The 17,353-nt window shown below is 41.0% G+C and overlaps 1 protein-coding gene across 1 annotated transcript in view; it reads right to left on the bottom strand.

The window, feature by feature from the left end:
• LOC124796311 (sorbitol dehydrogenase-like) overlaps positions 1–17,353 on the bottom strand; it is a 114,575-nt gene that overhangs the window by 60,730 nt on the left and 36,492 nt on the right. The window contains exon 3 of the mRNA XM_047260439.1: positions 16,471–16,630. Within this exon, the coding sequence (XP_047116395.1) occupies positions 16,471–16,630 (160 nt within the window). The remainder of the gene's footprint in view (positions 1–16,470; positions 16,631–17,353) is intronic.

The raw sequence follows: 17,353 nt of genomic DNA, 5'->3' as shown, positions 1-17,353 counted from the left end.
CAGTTGTGGCATGAGCCAATTTTCCAGCATGTCCAGATACACGTGTCCTGTAACGTTTTTTTCGCAGAAGAAAAAGGGGCCGTAAACTTTAAACCGTGAGATTGCACAAAACACGTTAACTTTTGGTGAATTGCGAATTTGCTGCACGAATGCATGAGGATTCTCTACCGCCCAGATTCGCACATTGTGTCTGCTCACTTCACCATTAAGAAAAAATGTTGCTTCATCACTGAAAACAAGTTTCGCACTGAAAGCATCCTCTTCCATGAGCTGTTGCAACCGCGCCGAAAATTCGAAGCGTTTGACTTTGTCATCGGGTGTCAGGGCTTGTTGCAATTGTAAACGGTAAGGCTTCTGCTTTAGCCTTTTCCGTAAGATTTTCCAAACCGTCGGCTGTGGTACGTTTAGCTCCCTGCTTGCTTTATTCGTCGACTTCCGTGGGCTACGCGTGAAATTTGCCCGCACGTGTTCAACCGTTTCTTCGCTCACTGCAGGCCGACCCGTTGATTTCCCCTTACAGAGGCATCCAGAAGCTTTAAACTGCGCATACCATCGCCGAATGGAGTCAGCAGTTGGTGGATCTTTGTTGAACTTCGTCCTGAAGTGTCGTTGCACTGTTATGACTGACTGATGTGAGTGCATTTCAAGCACGACATACGCTTTCTCGGCTCCTGTCGCCATTTTGTCTCACTGCGCTCTCGAGCGCTCTGGCGGCAGAAACCTGAAGTGCGACTTCAGCCGAACAAAACTTTATGAGTTTTCTACGTATCTGTAGTGTGTCGTGACCATATGTCAATGAATGGAGCTACAGTGAATTTATGAAATCGCTTCAATCATTTGTAATAGCCCTGTAAATATCGTTATATGTGTGTTGTTCTTCCATGGCTCGGTGAGTAGATTTTTTGTCTGTCCATTATAATTACAGCTTTTGAAATGATAAGTTGCTTCCTTATGCAAACTTGAGAGGTGAAGTGTTTGTATTGGTAGAAAGAGATGTAAATCAAGAGGCATAACTGGAACAGGTGATTTACATAAAAAATCTTTGAGTATTGTGTGTGTGTGAACTAACACAAAAGGGTAGTAATCAAACAATGGAAAGTCCAGGATGGAATGCAACAATACTATGAGAAGTAAAGTTGCTACTCACCATATAATAGTCCGCCCCGGTAGCTGAGTGGTCAGCGTGACAGACTGTCAATCCTAAGGGCCCGGGTTCGATTCCCGGCTGGGTCGGAGATTTTCTCCGCTCAGGGACTGGGTGTTGTGTTGTCCTAATCATCATCATTTCATCCCCATCGACGCGCAGGTCGCCGAAGTGGCGTCAAATCGAAAGACCTGCACCAGGCGAACGGTCTACCCGACGGGAGGCCCTAGCCACACGACATTTCCATTTTTACCATATAATACAGTGGAGATGCTGAATCGCAGATAGACACACACACACACACACACACACACACACACACACACACACACACACACACACACACAACTGCAGTCTCAGGCAACTGAAACCACACTGTGAAATATGTCTGTCTATTGTTGACGAAGGCCTTAATGGCCAAAAGCTATAATTGTGAGTCTTTTTGTTGTGCTTATCTGCGACTCAGCATCTCCACTATATGATGCGTAGCAACTTTCCTTCTCATAATAGTGTTAAAAAAGGGTACTATTACCATATGTATTATACATGTTGCTAAAAAATAATTTTTCTTTGTTTTTAGAAAAAGTAGAAGTCTTTTTAAATGATCCTCAAATTCAATCTGAATGTATAATTTTGCTAGGTGATTTCAATGTAAATTTTGAAACTGCAAACACTAAAAGGAGTAAACTGATGAACTTTCTAATGCACTAAGACAGTTTTTCCAGATTGTGTATTTGTCATAGAAGCATTTCATAATAATTGTAGAATAAATGACAACTATGTCATAAGAACAATAATTAGTGAAAGCAACAATAAGACTTTCAATTGCATACTAGTAACAATTTGGAAAAAAAGTCCAAAAATAATGTTAAAAGTGTTTAACTCATTGTTGTGTAGTTATGTATATACTGATTTGATGTTACAGTCCTAACTAAGAAACTTAAAGTTAAGGTAAAGTCAAATAGATGGATAACAAGGGGCATAAGGAACTCATCAAAACTCTTAGAAAGCTTAATGCAGCAAGAAAACAGAACACTTTATTGAAACCACAAGTAAACAGCTACAAGAAGTTACATAAAAAGTGACAGTACCTGCAAAAAGTGAACAAATGACACAACTGTCAAACAAGAAAGTAAAATGAATTCAATGGGGTGTGTTGACTGTAGGCACATTCGAATTATTACAATGAGGATCTTTGGCTTGTGGTGGTGGCACCACCAGGCCACAGCAGAAGTGATATCAAGAGTGTATAGAGGGCAGTATGTTGTGAGCTGGGAAGCAACGTGATTCTGCAAGCTCTTGTGATGTGGATCTGTGTTAGCCAAAGCACCTACAGGAAGTGTGATTTGGTTGTGCTTGGCCCTGCATATGGTCCCATGATTTAATAGGTGAGCAGTATTTATATCAGAGCCAGCACTGTCAGTCAGGATTGACTGAAGTGGAATTAACTACAACACTATGGTGGATTAAATCTATACAGCTAAACTTCCAAGAGGAGAATTGTTTCCTTGTCGAACCTCAGCAGTACAAGGAACATTTAAGTGCTTGGCTTAGCTAAATTGTACTCAAGTGCTGTTTTTCCCAGTTTGCTATTTCAGTAACTGTGTTTGAACTTACTGAATTCTATCATTTGGTTAAACAGGTTATTAATACAGAGCTCACGAGAAATACTTCCATTTTGACATTGGTAGATATGTACCTAGTTAGACATTGGAGCTTGTACTTATGAACACATTGTCACTGTGTGTAGTTGATATTTATGTACAAGTCACCAAATCTAATAAGTCATTAACTAACATAAGTTTAACTTAGCATTTGGTGTGTTTTGGTATTGTTACTGTTTTGAGTATTTTGATTTCTTTTATCAGGTTGCCGAGCTATTTCAGAAGATAAGTGGAACTCTGTACATCAGTAACTTGATGGGGTATAATTTTGAATTATTTAGTTCTCTGGGTTGTTAAAATTTTAATTCCCGTGTGTGAGTTGGTACATGGCCATTATACATAATGATAATTCTGAGGAAATTGTTGGAAACTTTCCTGTTGTAATTTGAAGAGTAATTTTGAGTGTCACTGGTTTATTATACGAGGGTTATTCCAAAAGTAAGGTCCGGTTATAAAAAAAAAATCAAAACTAAAATGTTTTTTCAAAACAATTGTTTTATTTACATTCCTTACATCTTTATCTATTTTTCTACATAACTTCCATACTTATTTAAACATTTGTCACATCGTTCAACAAGCTTTTGAATGCCCATGTTATAGAAATCGGCCGCCTGTGACGATAACGAGTCCTTAACTGCTTCTTTCACTTCATCATCTGTGTCGAAGCGCTTGCCGCCGAGAAACTCCTTTAAGTAACGGAACAGGTGGAAATCACTTGGCGCCAGGTCCGGACTGTAAGGAGGATGGTCCATCTGTTCCCATCCAAATTTCTTGATCAGAGCTTGCGTTTCATTTGCAGTGTGGGGTCCGGCATTGTCATGCAACAACAAGATTCCAGACGACAAAAGACCACGTCGCTTATTCTGGATTGCACGTCGAAGTTTAGTCAGGGTAGCGCAGTAGGCGGCTTTATTAATCGTTGTTCCTCTCTCCATAAAGTCGACTAACAATACTCCACGTCTATCCCAGAACACAGTCGCCATAACCTTACGTGTTGAGATTGTCTGCTTTGCCTTGACCTTGACTGGCGATGACGTGTGACGCCATTGCATTGACTGACGTTTAGACTCTGGAGTGATGTGAGAAACCCATGTCTCATCCCCTGTGACAACATTGTCTAAAAGACTGTCACCTTCCTTATGATATCGCTCCAAAAAATCAAGAGCAAAAGCCATTCTTTTCATTCGTTGGGGCTCAGTCAGCAGCCTGGGAACCCAACGGGCACACAATTTGTGAAACTTCAAATGTTCAGACACAATTCTGTACAAAGTTGTTCTACTCACATTCGGAAAATGCATGTCTACGTCTGTAATAGTGAATCGGCGATCTTCACGAATTTTTTTGTCAACCGCATTGACCAAATCGTCTGAAATCACTGATGGTCGGCCACACCGTGGTTCATCGTGCACATTATCCCGTCCTTCATTAAAAGCTCGCACCCACTTGCGCACTTTACTGTTGCTCATTATGTTAGGACCGTACACTTCAGTAATCTGCCGATGGATTTCCGCCGCTGAATTGTTTCTTGCAGACAAAAACCGTATCACTGCCCTTACTTCACAATCGGCGGGCTGATCAATTGTCTTAAACATTGTAAAGTGACACTGTGAACTACACTCAGCAACAGTAACAAAGCGAATGGCGGCGTTTGACGCGCAAGGCTTGCCGGGAGTCGGCGCGCATGCGTGTTTTGTCATTGGCGCCAAATTTCAATAGTTACGGCGAATCGGACCTTACTTTTGGAATAACCCTCGTAGTTACCGCTGTCGCATGCTCAGACAGAATATAATAAGCACAGATTCAAACTGGTGCGATAGCATTTGAAATCATTTTTAATGAAGGTTAACATTTATTTTTTAGGTGACCAGAGTTATTGTGTTATGTAATCTGTTATAATGGCCATATGAAATGCTACATTGAAGCCTGAAGACTACGGATGCACTCCATCTAAATAATTTTCGGAATCATTTGTTGTACTCTCATCATTGTTGTTGCATAAATGCTATACTGCTTTTGATGTGCTTAAGAATATGACTGCTTAAGATTATTTTATTAACTGTCAAATTGTGGCTGATGCTTAAATCATTTTACCACTTTTAAAACAAGTTTATCGTTTCATTCTTAAAATAATTTACTAAGAAGTTGTATTGTTTTTTTTATTGGTAAATTTTGAGCTGATCTTTGGCCAAATACACTTTATAGGTATTGCTCATAGTGTAGTCTACAAAACAGACATTCACAGAGTACTACACAATAACTACACTCTTAAGACAAAAAATAGTGCATCATGAAGGAATTACCCAAATGGGATGGAAACTGGTAGATGTGATGTATGTGTACAGACAAATAAAATTATTACAATTTCAAAAAAAATTCAATGATTTATTCAAGAGAAGGAACTTTACAAACGGAGCAAGTCAAAAATTTGTTGTTCCACCTCTGGCCCTTACGCAAGCAGTTATTTGGCTCGGCACTGATTGACGGTGTTGTTGGATGTCCTCGTGAGGGGTATTGTGGCAGATTCTGTCCAACTGGTGCATTAGATTGTCAACATCCTGAGATGGTTGGAGGGCCCTACCTGTAATGCTCCAAATGTTCTCAATTGGAGAGAAACCCAGTGTCTTTGCTGGCTATTTCAGGTAGGGTTTGGCAAGTGTGAAGACAAGCAGTACAAACTCTTGCCAATACAGGATGGCTTGCCATGAAGGGCAACAAAATGAGGTGCAGAGTATTATTGACGTACTGCTGTGCTGTAAGGTTGCCTGATATGAAATGAAATGGCAGCCCAGACTGTCACTCCTGGTTCTCAGGCAGCAAGGTGGGCAACTGTCAGACTGGTATCCCACAACTGTCTAGTGCATCTCCAGACACGTCTTCATCCTGGAATCTCATTAACAGGAGTAGAATTGTCTTCAGGAAGTGTCCTGCTTGGAATTGTGACCTGATTGTCTGGAGGCACCCCAGGCAGCAGTGGAATACTCACCTGATTGTTGCCCGCCATATGGCCCAACAACCAGGAGTGAGGGTCTCGGCTGCCATTTCTTTTCACAGCTGAACACCTTTGGTTGTCATCTGTGGCACCCTTAAAGCATAGCAGTACACCAACAATATTCTATGCCCCATTTTGTTGCCCTTCATGGCAAGCCATCCTGGGCTTATGTTTCAGTAAGATGATACCTGCCTACACACGATGAGGGTTTCTACTGCTTGCTTTGTGCTTTCCAAAAACTCTGCCATGTCCAGCAAGGTCACCGGAACTCTCAGCAACTGAGAATGTTGTGAGCATTATGTGTAGGAACCCTGTGACATAATACTGGGGCAGGGCATAGCCTGGCTATCTGGAGCTTCACCTGTTGCAGCATGTATGGCAGTTCTGCTTCTATAGACACCAATTGTCGACTGTGTTGGGGGGGGGATAACGGAAGATGCACTGTCTTCCCATAAACTATTTCGGTAGTTGAAGCTCCAGTGTCCAGCTTAATTGCTGTACGCAGCCTTAACCAGACTAATAGTTGAGCAGCTGCCCAGTAACTATTGTGGCATGTAAGTGCTGCCTTCAATGCTTTATGCCTTGTTTCCACTGTTCCACTGCTTGAGTAATGGTGGCTTGTTGTATGGTGATGCTGGAACCCTAATTTGGAAAGCCCAATTAACAACATTGACTCAGATTGTTGCCCTTGGAACGTGGTGCCAAGAACAGAACATTCAAAACAAGAAATCCATGTATGTGTGAAGGCCCTTGCTGTCATTTCCACTGATATATTGACTATAGGAGTTGCTTCTGCCCAATCTATGTACCTGTCCACTGCTGTAAACAAATAGCGATATCCTTCCAATGGTGTCAGAAGGCCCATGAGGTCTGTATGCATGTGAGAGAATTGTCTTGTTGTCTCTGGAAAGTCTCCCCCTACTGGTTGGTGCATGTGTCTGCCACCTTTGCGTCTCTGAAAGACCAAACACACCCTTGCCCACATGCAGCAATCTTTCTTCGCATCTATAAAATCATTCAACTGGATAGATAAAAAAATCTACTCACCAAGCAGCAGCAGAACACACACATAAAAGACTGTTGTGATTGGCGAGCTTTCGGAGCCAGTGGCTCTTTCAGGGGAGAATTATCATACAGGATGAGAAAGAAAGACTTGCATTGGGCAATATTTGAAGCCTGAGAGATTAAAGGTGGAAGACAGGGTAATATGCAAGACAGAGATTACTACTAAAACATCGTGCAGGAGTTAATAATCATGAGAAGCTAAGTGCGTTGTATGTAACAGATGTGGGAGGGTGTGGTGAAAAATAGATGGGAAAGACAATGAAAGATGTAGAAAACTTAAACGGAGTGAAGCAAGGAGTAGCTGCAGTGAAGAAAAGCTGAGACAGAAGAAATTAACATAAAGTAAGGCCAGGTGGCTGGCGGGAACCAAGGACATGTTGTAGTGCTACTTCCCACCTGCAGCATTCTGAGAAACTGGTGTCTGGGGGAAGAGTCCAGATGGTGCGTGTGGTGAAACAGGTCACAAATGTCATATTGTAGAGCATGATCTGCAACAGGATATTGCAAGTTGCCAGTGTATACTCTCTGCCTATGTCCATTCATCCTAATTGATAATTTCGTGTTAGTCATACCGATGGAGAAGGCTGAACAGTGTTTACATAATAGCTGGTATATGATATGTTGTTTCACAGGTAGCTCTCCCTGTGATAGTATATGTTTTGCCAGTTACAGGGCTATTATAGCTGGTGGTAGGAGGGTGCTTAGGGCAAGTCTTGCAGCGGGTTGGTTGGTTGGTTTGGGGAAGGAGACCAGACAGCGTGGTCATCGGTCTCATCGGATTAGGGAAGGAAGTCGGCCGTGCCCTTTCAGAGGAACCATCCCGGCATTGGCCTGGAGTGATTTAGGAAAATCACGGAAAACCTAAATCAGGATGGCCGGATGCGGGATTGAACCGTCGTCCTCCCGAATGCGAGTCCAGTGTCTAACCACTGCGCCACCTCGCTCGGTCTTGCAGCGGGGATGGTCACAGGTGTAGGAGCCATAGGGTAGGGAGATGGGTGCAGAAGGAGCATAGGGTCTGACAAGAATATTGAGGAGATTGGGAGGGTGACAGAAAGCTGTTCTAGCTGTGGGGGGCAAAATTTCAGACAGGATGGATCTCATTTCAGGGCATGATTTTAGGAAGTCATGGCCCTATCAAAGTATCTGATTGACACATTCCATACCAGGATAGTACTGAGTCACCAATGGTATGCTCTGAGGTTGTTTTATGGAGGGATCAGCAGTACCAGGATTGGATGTGATGGCCCAGGAAATCTGCTTTTTAACTAGGCCAGTGGGATAATTGCGTGCAGTGAAGGCTGAGGTGAGAATGGTGGTGTATTGCTGTAAAGAGTCTGCATACAAATAAATATATTTACCTCAGATTCCAAGGCTGTATGGGAGGGAAGATTTGATATGGAAAGGATGGCAGCTGCCAAAATGTAAGTACTGTTGTTTGTTGGTAGGTTTAATGTGGATGGAAGTGTGTAGCTGGCCTTTGGTGAGGATGAGATCAACATCGAGGAAAGTGGCATGGGATTTGGAATAGGACCATGTGAAGTTTAATTGGGAAAAGGTATTCAGAGGTTCCAGGAATTTTAGCAGATGAGCCTCACCATAAGTCCATACGGTAAAGATGTCATCAACATATCTAAACCAAACCACGGGCTTGAAGACTTATGGATCCCAGGAAAGCCCCTTACAAGCGACCCATGAAAAGTTGGCATAGGAAGGAGCCATCCTAGTTCCCATGTTGTACCCCTGATCTGTTTGTATGCCTGCCCCCCCAAAGGTGTGAAGTAGTTGTTGGTAAGTATAAAGTTGATTAAGGTGAGAAGGAAGGATGTCATAGGTTTGGAATCAGGTGGTCACTGACTGAGGAAATTTTCAGCAATAGACAGACTATGTACATGGGGGGATGTTGGTATAGAGGGAGGTGGCATCAATGGTGACAAGCAAGGTTTGTGGTAGGAATAGGACGGGCACAGATTTCAGACGATCTAGGAAATGATTGCTATCTTTGATGTAGGAGGAGAGTTTTTGTACTAAGGGTTGCAGGTGTTGATCAACTAAGGCAGATATACATTCAGTGGGTGCTTTGAAGCCAGCAACTATAGGACGGCCAGGATGACTGGGTTTGTGGATTTTAAGAAGAAGATAAAAGGTGGGGGTGCGTGGTTTGGGTGGGGTGAGTAGTTCTATGGATTGAGGTGTTAGTCCTTGTGTGGGGCCTGAGGTTTTAAGGAGGGCCTGCAGGTCAGTTTGAATCACAGGGATGGGATCTTGATGGCAGACACTGTATGTAGAGGTGTCAGACAGCTGGCGTAGACCTTCACTAACATACTCCTTTTGGTCAAGTACTACAGTGGTAGATCCTTTGTCTGCTGGGAGGATAATGATGGAGTCATCAGTTTTTAGGAAATGTAGAGCCAGAAGCTCCGCAGAGGACAGGTTAGGGTCATGTTGTAGGAACCTGAGGAAGGGTTGTGAGGCAATGCTTGATGTGAGGAATTCTTGTAAGTCTTCTAAGGGATGATTTTGAGGTAATGGTGGTTGATCAAGTTGGGATCATGGTCTGAGCTGTTCAAGGCAGGGTTGAATGTCAGATTTGCTATTGGAAAAGTTTTGGGGTTTGGTTGAAAAGTGATATTTTCAATGGATATTACTTGTGGAGGACAGGAGGTCCTTCACCAAAGCAGCATGATCAATTGCAGGTTTATGGCTGAAAGTGAGGCCCTTAGATAATACAGATAATTCAGGAGAGTAGAGTGCTTTATATTGGAGGTTAAGGACACTACTGTTTTGACTGGTTCTTGGTATTATGGGTTATTCTTGGTCTGGGAGGCAGTGGTGAATTCTGTGGGATATTAAGGAGGCTGGCTAAGCTTGGTTTGTAGTAGAGAAGTGGTGATTGATGGTGTGGCTCTTTAGGGAGCTGCAGAGGGACAGGAAGGGAAATACCACTGTTCAGGTAGTTTAGGAGAAGATGGGATAGCTTTTTAAGGTGAAGTCTGGCATGTTGTTGCAGTTTGAAGTTGGCGTGGCAAATGATACCATTCAAGGAAACATGAGGGGCAGATAACTGCAGGATTATGTAGAAAGAGAGAAGTCTGGTAGAGTGGAAATTTGATGATGAGGCATATAGGTCACAGATTAGAGAGATTGCTGTATTTGAAACTGTAAAAGAGCCTGGTGAAGGATAGGACTGCATCCAGAAATAGGGGCTTTCAATGTTAGGCCTTTTGGAGTAACTCCAAGGGACAAGCAGGTTTCAAGAAACAGAATGTGGGACCTTAGTTTTGATAGCGCAAAGGCATGTTGTCGAAAGGAAGGGATGTAATATGAGATGGGATTCATCATGGCAAGAGAGGACAGTTTGGAGAGTTAAAAATTGTGAGAGTGGCAAAAAATAATAAGTAAAGGATGGAAAATATAGAAGAAAAGCTACGAAAAAAAAGTCCCATACAGTAAGTCTACTGTGGTTCTGGGCTATTTTCTCAGAATCTTCCCTTTTTCCTAGACCTCTTCAATCCTTTTCCTCCACCCTTCTTCCTTCCCCTTCAACCCTTCTGCCTGAAGAAGGAGACACTGGCTCTGAAAGCTTGCCATTCACAACAGTCTTTTATGTGTGTGTTCTGCGGCCACTTAGTGAGTAGATTTTTTATCTATCCAGTTAAATAATTTTATCAGTAATTGATTGTTTTCTTTGTATCTAGCCATACAAATTTCTCCCTCATCAGCTCAACAGTGGTGTTTGCACTGGGATGTTCGAGGTTGTGGATGCTGTCAAAAACTGACTTTCTCACAGATCGAGTCACAAGCAGTCTAGGCTGGATCTTTGACACATTGCACCAAATTAAGTATTTCTGCTTAGCAATCACACTTGCTTCAGCTTATGGGATGTTGGGTTGCTTTGTAACGACTGTTGTAGCTGTTTTTCTGTGGCTTGTTCCACTCTCAGTTGGTCATGTTTTATCATGGCAGAAATTGCAGTGATCCTTGAGAATAAGTCTGCCACTATGTGCCTCTGAGTCTTTAATGTGCCTTGTATTAGTAGTAAATTTTCTGATAAATTCTATTTGGTGGAATTGCTGAGGAGAACACCCCTCATTCACTCCACAGAAAGCAAACATCATCGGCTTACAATCAATGTAGATCATAAATGGCCAAGGTTCCACATACACCGGGAATTGTCACATGGCTTCATAAATAGCCAGTAATTCCCAGTCATATGCATCCCACTTAATGTGTGCCTGTGACAGCATTCAGGAGAAAAACCCTAAAGGATTCCAGCTGCCCTCCATGTTTTGATGGAGTGCTGCAGCAGTAGCCAGTTGGCTTGGCATCTATGCCAATCGTCAATGTTGTAATATGAACTGGGCAAGACACCAGTACTGCTACTTGTAAACTAGCTCTTACCTTTTCAAAAGCCTGCTGTATGTTTGGTGTCCATGGTACAGGCTGCTTGCCCAGTGTGTAGGTACCTGCAAATGCCTCTGTCAGTGGCAACCGCATCTCTGCTGCCCCCAGCAGATGGCATCTATAAAGTTGGCAGTCCTGAGAAATCTTCATAACTGCTGATAATTTGTCAGCTTAGGAATGTTCTGTAAAGCTTCCACCTTCTCCTTGAAGTGAAAGATTCCAGCTGCTGATAGCATGCATTCGAGAAAATTCCCTTGACTCTGGCAAAGAACACACTCTGCTTTGTTCATCACTAGCCCAGATTTCTTTATCCTGTCAAATATTGCTTTCAGGTGCTCATTGTTTAACTCTGCTGTATGTGAAAATATCTAAAAATATCATCCAGACATACAAAGTAGAAATCCAGCCCCCTCAGTGCTTCATCTACCAATCTTTGCTGAAACCTATGTCTACTGTTGCCTTCTGTTCACTATAAGTCACAATAGGCGAGTTCTTGGCAGAAGTTGGTGGAGTGCTGCACTCACCACCTCTTTCTGATTCAGATTGCACTGTGCAACACTCAACCCTGAGTCGACCATGTAATATAAATTTGACTTTCTGTCTGTCACAAACATGTGTCACAACAATGTGAGCATGGAAAGATTCTCTCTCATAACTGAGCCAATCTCGAGTGTCACATCCCGGCTTCCCTGCTGTCTCGTATCACTCCACCATCGCTGTCTGTGGACATAATGTCCGTCCCTTCATATCAACTCTGACACACTTGTGAAGCTACAGTGACTCCTGCATCTACTGCAAGGCACTAGGGACATTTGGGCATGCATATGGGATTGTGCATCTCATAGCCCACACACCAAATCTTTTTTGGTACCAACATACTCTTATCATCTCGTCCCTCTGGCCTTTCCTTCTATTTGTTGGTTGGACGTCTCTTTATTTTACTGCCCCACACATTGTCTCATTTGTTCAATTGCCGCACTGATAATTATTTTTGCAGTGCTGTAGCTGTAGACTACGGAGCTGCTCGTTGGCAGACCTCTTTGGCTCCTGTGGTGTAGCCACAGCTTCTGCTGTTTTGCAGTTGTCGGCTACCTGTGTTACTGCTGAGGTGCTTGCTTGCCCTACTGCTGTGTGCACTTTGTCAACGACTGAGAGAACAGAAATAATGCTGTCTTTCCCTCAAGTGACTGCTGCTGTTTCCACTGTTTGAGCCATACATGCCGAAGCACCTCACGTGACACTGCTGCCTGCTCTGCAGTACTCTGCGGGTGCCACCAGAATTTGGAAGCCATCCTGTCACCAATACTTTTGAACTGTAGGACCTGCTTCATCTGTTTATCTAATGTTCATGCACTGGATCACCATGTCTCTCAAATGTTGATATCGATCTCGTGTATGAGGCCTCAAAACAAAGTCTGATACTGCCTCCACTGCTTGACCGTCTGGGCTATAAACTACTACTGCAAACTTTGTATAGTTGTTTGTGGTGATGTTCTGTGTGAACACTAGTTCTAACATTGTAAACCGAGGTACAGGTGTCTCTGGCAACAACTTCGGCACTTGACTTGATGAACGTTCAGTTCAATTGTCTGTTGCCTATGCTGCTTCTTTATGCAGCTGTCTGTGTCTACACGATGCAGCTTGCACCTGCAAGTTCCTAATCTGTTTCTCCAGCTCCTCTTGCAAGCATCAAAGTTGGTATTCCACCCAGTCTTGACCATCGTCATAATGCAAAGTCACCATCTCATTCTGTGCCATGCTTGAATTTGCTGTTTTCTTTTGCGCTTTCGAGGTCACTATTTTATAGGTATTGCTCATAATGTAGTCTACAAAACAAAAACTCACAGAATACTACCCGATAGCTATTTATTTTATTGACTACAATAACAAATTATCACTTGACAACTGATATATGGAGAACTATTTCAAGAACGTGCTTGCAAAGAATAAACAACTAAACACCACTCTGCTGGTCAGCTGAAGAATAATTAAGTCTCTTCACTTGCTGTCTGTAACTGGTGTTTCCCACAACTTCACTTTAAAAAATTATTCCAGTTTATCAAATGTATCTTTGAAATGTCATTCTACACATTATTCACCCAGACCTCACTCTAAATAATCCAGTGGCATACTGGAAATAATAATGTGGGCAGAATAAAGTAAGACGCAATAAATTTACCATAAAGAGTCAAGGAAGAGCAATTGTAGAAGATGTTCAGATTGCTTACAAATTTAATGAAGAGCATAAAAATATTGCACAACACTTAATTAAAGACCATTGTAACAAAAATTATGATGTGCAAGTTCCCAGAAATGAAAATATCACGCTTCCATATCCAGTGACTATAAGAGAAGTAAGAAATGTAATCAGTAAACTAAAAAATAAAACACCCTGTCATCCAAGTGGTGTCCCATATAAAGTCATTTCAGAGATATGATGATAGTCTTTCAGGCTTCTTCTTCTTCTTGTGTAAGCTTGTAAAAATAGGTTCTGGCAGCAGGTTGATGTTTGTCTTTAAATAAGTAATCTTGACCGTGATATCATTTCCTACCAGAAGTTTAAATTTGATATTCTGATACGTATTCACATATATCAGTGATGACAACAGTTTGTGAAGCGACACTCGACACATATCCTCTTGCTAGAATCCCTGACAACCGACTCCATCATCTACATTGATACATCAAAGACCTCATAAAATCTCCAGATTCATGCTGGAGATGTTATTCTGGTGTCTGTTTATACGGTTTTGACACAAGTTAATACCATTACAAAACTTAGAAAAATGTGAAATATACAGGTCAAGAATAATGCTTAGGGTAACTAATGGTAATTATTTATGGGAACATGATGTTTATATTGTGTTGACAATAGTATACTTAATTTGATTTGGATGTCTTTACCACTCTGATTGCCATACAAGTGTTTTGCAGTTTTGTGTTTTTGTATGAACATGTATCTGTTTTATGTTCCCTATTAGTATTTACAAATAATAAAAGTAATTTTGGTGTGAACAGTTTTGTGAATCAACTATACTTTTGAATTCAAAATTACAATGCAATTTTTGTATTTCATATTTGGCTATTTTCTATTTGGGATAGAACTGACAAATCTTAAGTATTTCAGTATCTCTGTCTCCTAAGTGTTCAGAAGAGATATAAAGTTCCAAAAGGAAATTTAATTAATAATTTAACCTTATTGCACTTTTTGCAAGTTTCATCTTTTGATTGATTATTGAAATGAACATGGCTATTTCTATGATTTTAGCACACAGTGGTTTGTTTACATGTAAAATGCATTTTGTGTGTCTCAAAATTTTTGTTTTCTTGATAACTGTGTAGTTTCAAATTTGGTTGTAAGCCTACAGTGAAGATAATTTTCAATAAGCTATAAAATCTGTGTTATATTTCGGTTGTAAGCAACTGTAAAATCTGTATTATATTTCATGTCTATAGAACTTATAGGGTGTCTGCAGATGTTATTTGATGAAATATTGTATGAACAGTTTGTAAAGGTGAACTAGAAAGTTTTACTGAATCTGCTGATATCATATCCATAATGTTATAAGGTGTAGAAAACCATCATGGCGATAGCAGTCAGCTTCGGGGACATTCATTTCAACATGTAAGATGCCTGGAACAATCAATGGTAGGAGCAAAATTCCTTGAAGCGTCATCAGCTATTTAAAATACCCTAGAAGTGACTAACAGGTTGTCATCTACCCCAATGACAATGGAATGTACTGAATCAGATCATAATTGACCAGGACTGACATGGAGCATTGCTGCACAAATGAGGATTGAAGTCCTCACCCAAATGTGACTGCAGCAAAGAGCAGTGAATGGTGCATTGTATAACATTTGAATGTCCTTTCAGAGCATTCAAAATGACAATGGAAGATCTTCCTGATTTGTCTGCAGAAGCTCCAGACTGGTTTTCAAATCTGGACTTAGAGCTATGAATTTATTATGAACTAGAGATTGTATGCATGTGTGTAGAAAAGTATATATTTTTTGTGAATAGTTATCTAGTATTTCTCCTGTCATCATATGATAAATAAATAAAGCTCAAGGAAATAATTTGTGAGCAAAGGTAACAACTCACTGAACAGTATAGGCAGTGAGTCATTGACAAGCTCATATAGAAGACTGGAAAGTATGGGTTTTCATACAAATCCCTTTTGCAGCTACACTACTATGCTATGTATTCATCAGTCCCCCCCCCCCCCCCCCCTCTCTCTCTCTCTCTCTCTCTCTCTCTCTCTCTGGAAATTTTCTCCATGTGCCTGTCAATGAAACTGCACTTCTACCATTAAGTGAGTTGTTATCTTTGCTTCAAAATTATTGACTCTCTTCCAGAGCTTTCTATTACCATATTTAAAGTTCACAGAGAAGGGCTGGTAGTCCTGGAGTATACGCAATAAACCTAAAACAATCAATAGTAGGGACACTTCTCAGAAAGGATGGTACACAAGACACACAAAACTATAGATCAGCCCCACTGTTATCTAGATTTCTTTAAAATTCTAATGCATGACATTCGATGTACCTTTTTGTGTAAAAATAAAAAAAGAAACTAGTTTCCAATCAGATGGTTTTGTGGAGAATAAATCTTCTGAAAGAGCTGTCTTTGATTTCTTGAGACAAGTTCTGAATGCTGTAGATCAGTGTTGATGCACTGACAGATTAAGTTAGTATGGTTTGCTTGTCTTTTGCTAATGATACCGTGATGCATTCCATGTCTCATCAGGTTCTCCTCTTTGATGGGATTTATGGAACACAATAAATGAATGAATGAATGAATCCAGCAAAGCAACTGACGACTTCATCCAAACACCCCCTTTCCCTGTCCTTGCCTTGGATCGTAGCATTAATATCCCAATCCACTTTCTACTGCAACAGCCAAAATCTCACTTTCTCATGCTCACAATCATACATAATAATACTGATAATCTGCTCTCTAGAAACATCAACTTCATAAAAGCTACATCCACACCATTCTAACCATTACATCATTATTTTACAAGAAATTCATTAATATTAATAATCTTTTATTGTACCTTAAACTCATCATTTTACTTATTTTAATTGTGTAAATTTATTTTTCATTTCAAATTAAGTTGGGCTGAAGAACAGCAATATGGGCTCAACAGTCTGTTCCCAATTTGGGGATTAGATTATTAATGAAGATTTAAAAAAGTTACTTGTAACAGTAATCAGCTGCATGTGCGAAGAAACCAGTGAGTGCACCGTGTGTTGGTGGGCAAGCACAGAAGCGCACATCACGGCAGAGGTTGTAGCGACCCGTGAGGCACAGTGTGCACTGCCGACACGGTATTCCAGGCTCCAGTGCCACCCGATCACCTGCCAACAGAAGCATGCACTGCTATAGACCTGCGCCCACACATGTGCCTTTTGGCTGTGCCAAATGAGTCAAAGTCACAATGTGCAGGCAGTGTGGGGAGAGTTGCGATATGTACTGGCCACTTCAGTCCAGTAATCATTTTATCAAAGGCTGTGGTTTCTGTGTGATGTGTTTGTGTACAAAATCATGTGCTGATTTAGAGTTCTATATTCACAGACTTTTCTGTTCACATAATTTCTGTGTAATCTTCCACTGATGTATCAATACCCTTATGTATTGTGATATATTGTGAAATTTTGAACGTTTGTGAGTGTAAACTTGTACTGTTATTATTAATTGTACGCTTAAACATAATTGTGCTCTTTCAAAATTCTTAAGAACAGTAGGTCTGTCCTTGTTAAAAACAATGACACTCTGATTTCATTGTACAATTACATGAGAAACAGGTTATTTTGAGAATTTTTGGATGCTTACAAAACTAGATATTCGTGAGTTACCAGTACAGGTGTTTTGGATACATAATTAATTTTGTAGCAAATTAGCGTTTGTGGTTCACAGATCTGCCAAAGAATACATCATCCCTGAAATTCATTGTACATCAGCAACAAATAAACATACGTTTCTGAGAATTTTTCCTTTGCATAATCTGTGACTAATAATGTAGTAAATCAGTGTTTCTGATATAGTTACTGTAGCAGATTTTCTAACTAAGATATTGTGTT

This window comes from Schistocerca piceifrons, chromosome 4, assembly GCF_021461385.2.
Source record: "Schistocerca piceifrons isolate TAMUIC-IGC-003096 chromosome 4, iqSchPice1.1, whole genome shotgun sequence".
Classification (NCBI taxonomy): Eukaryota; Metazoa; Arthropoda; class Insecta; order Orthoptera; family Acrididae; genus Schistocerca; species Schistocerca piceifrons.
The sequence above is the reverse complement of the archived record's forward strand: the minus strand, read 5'-3'. Positions and strand labels throughout refer to the sequence as shown.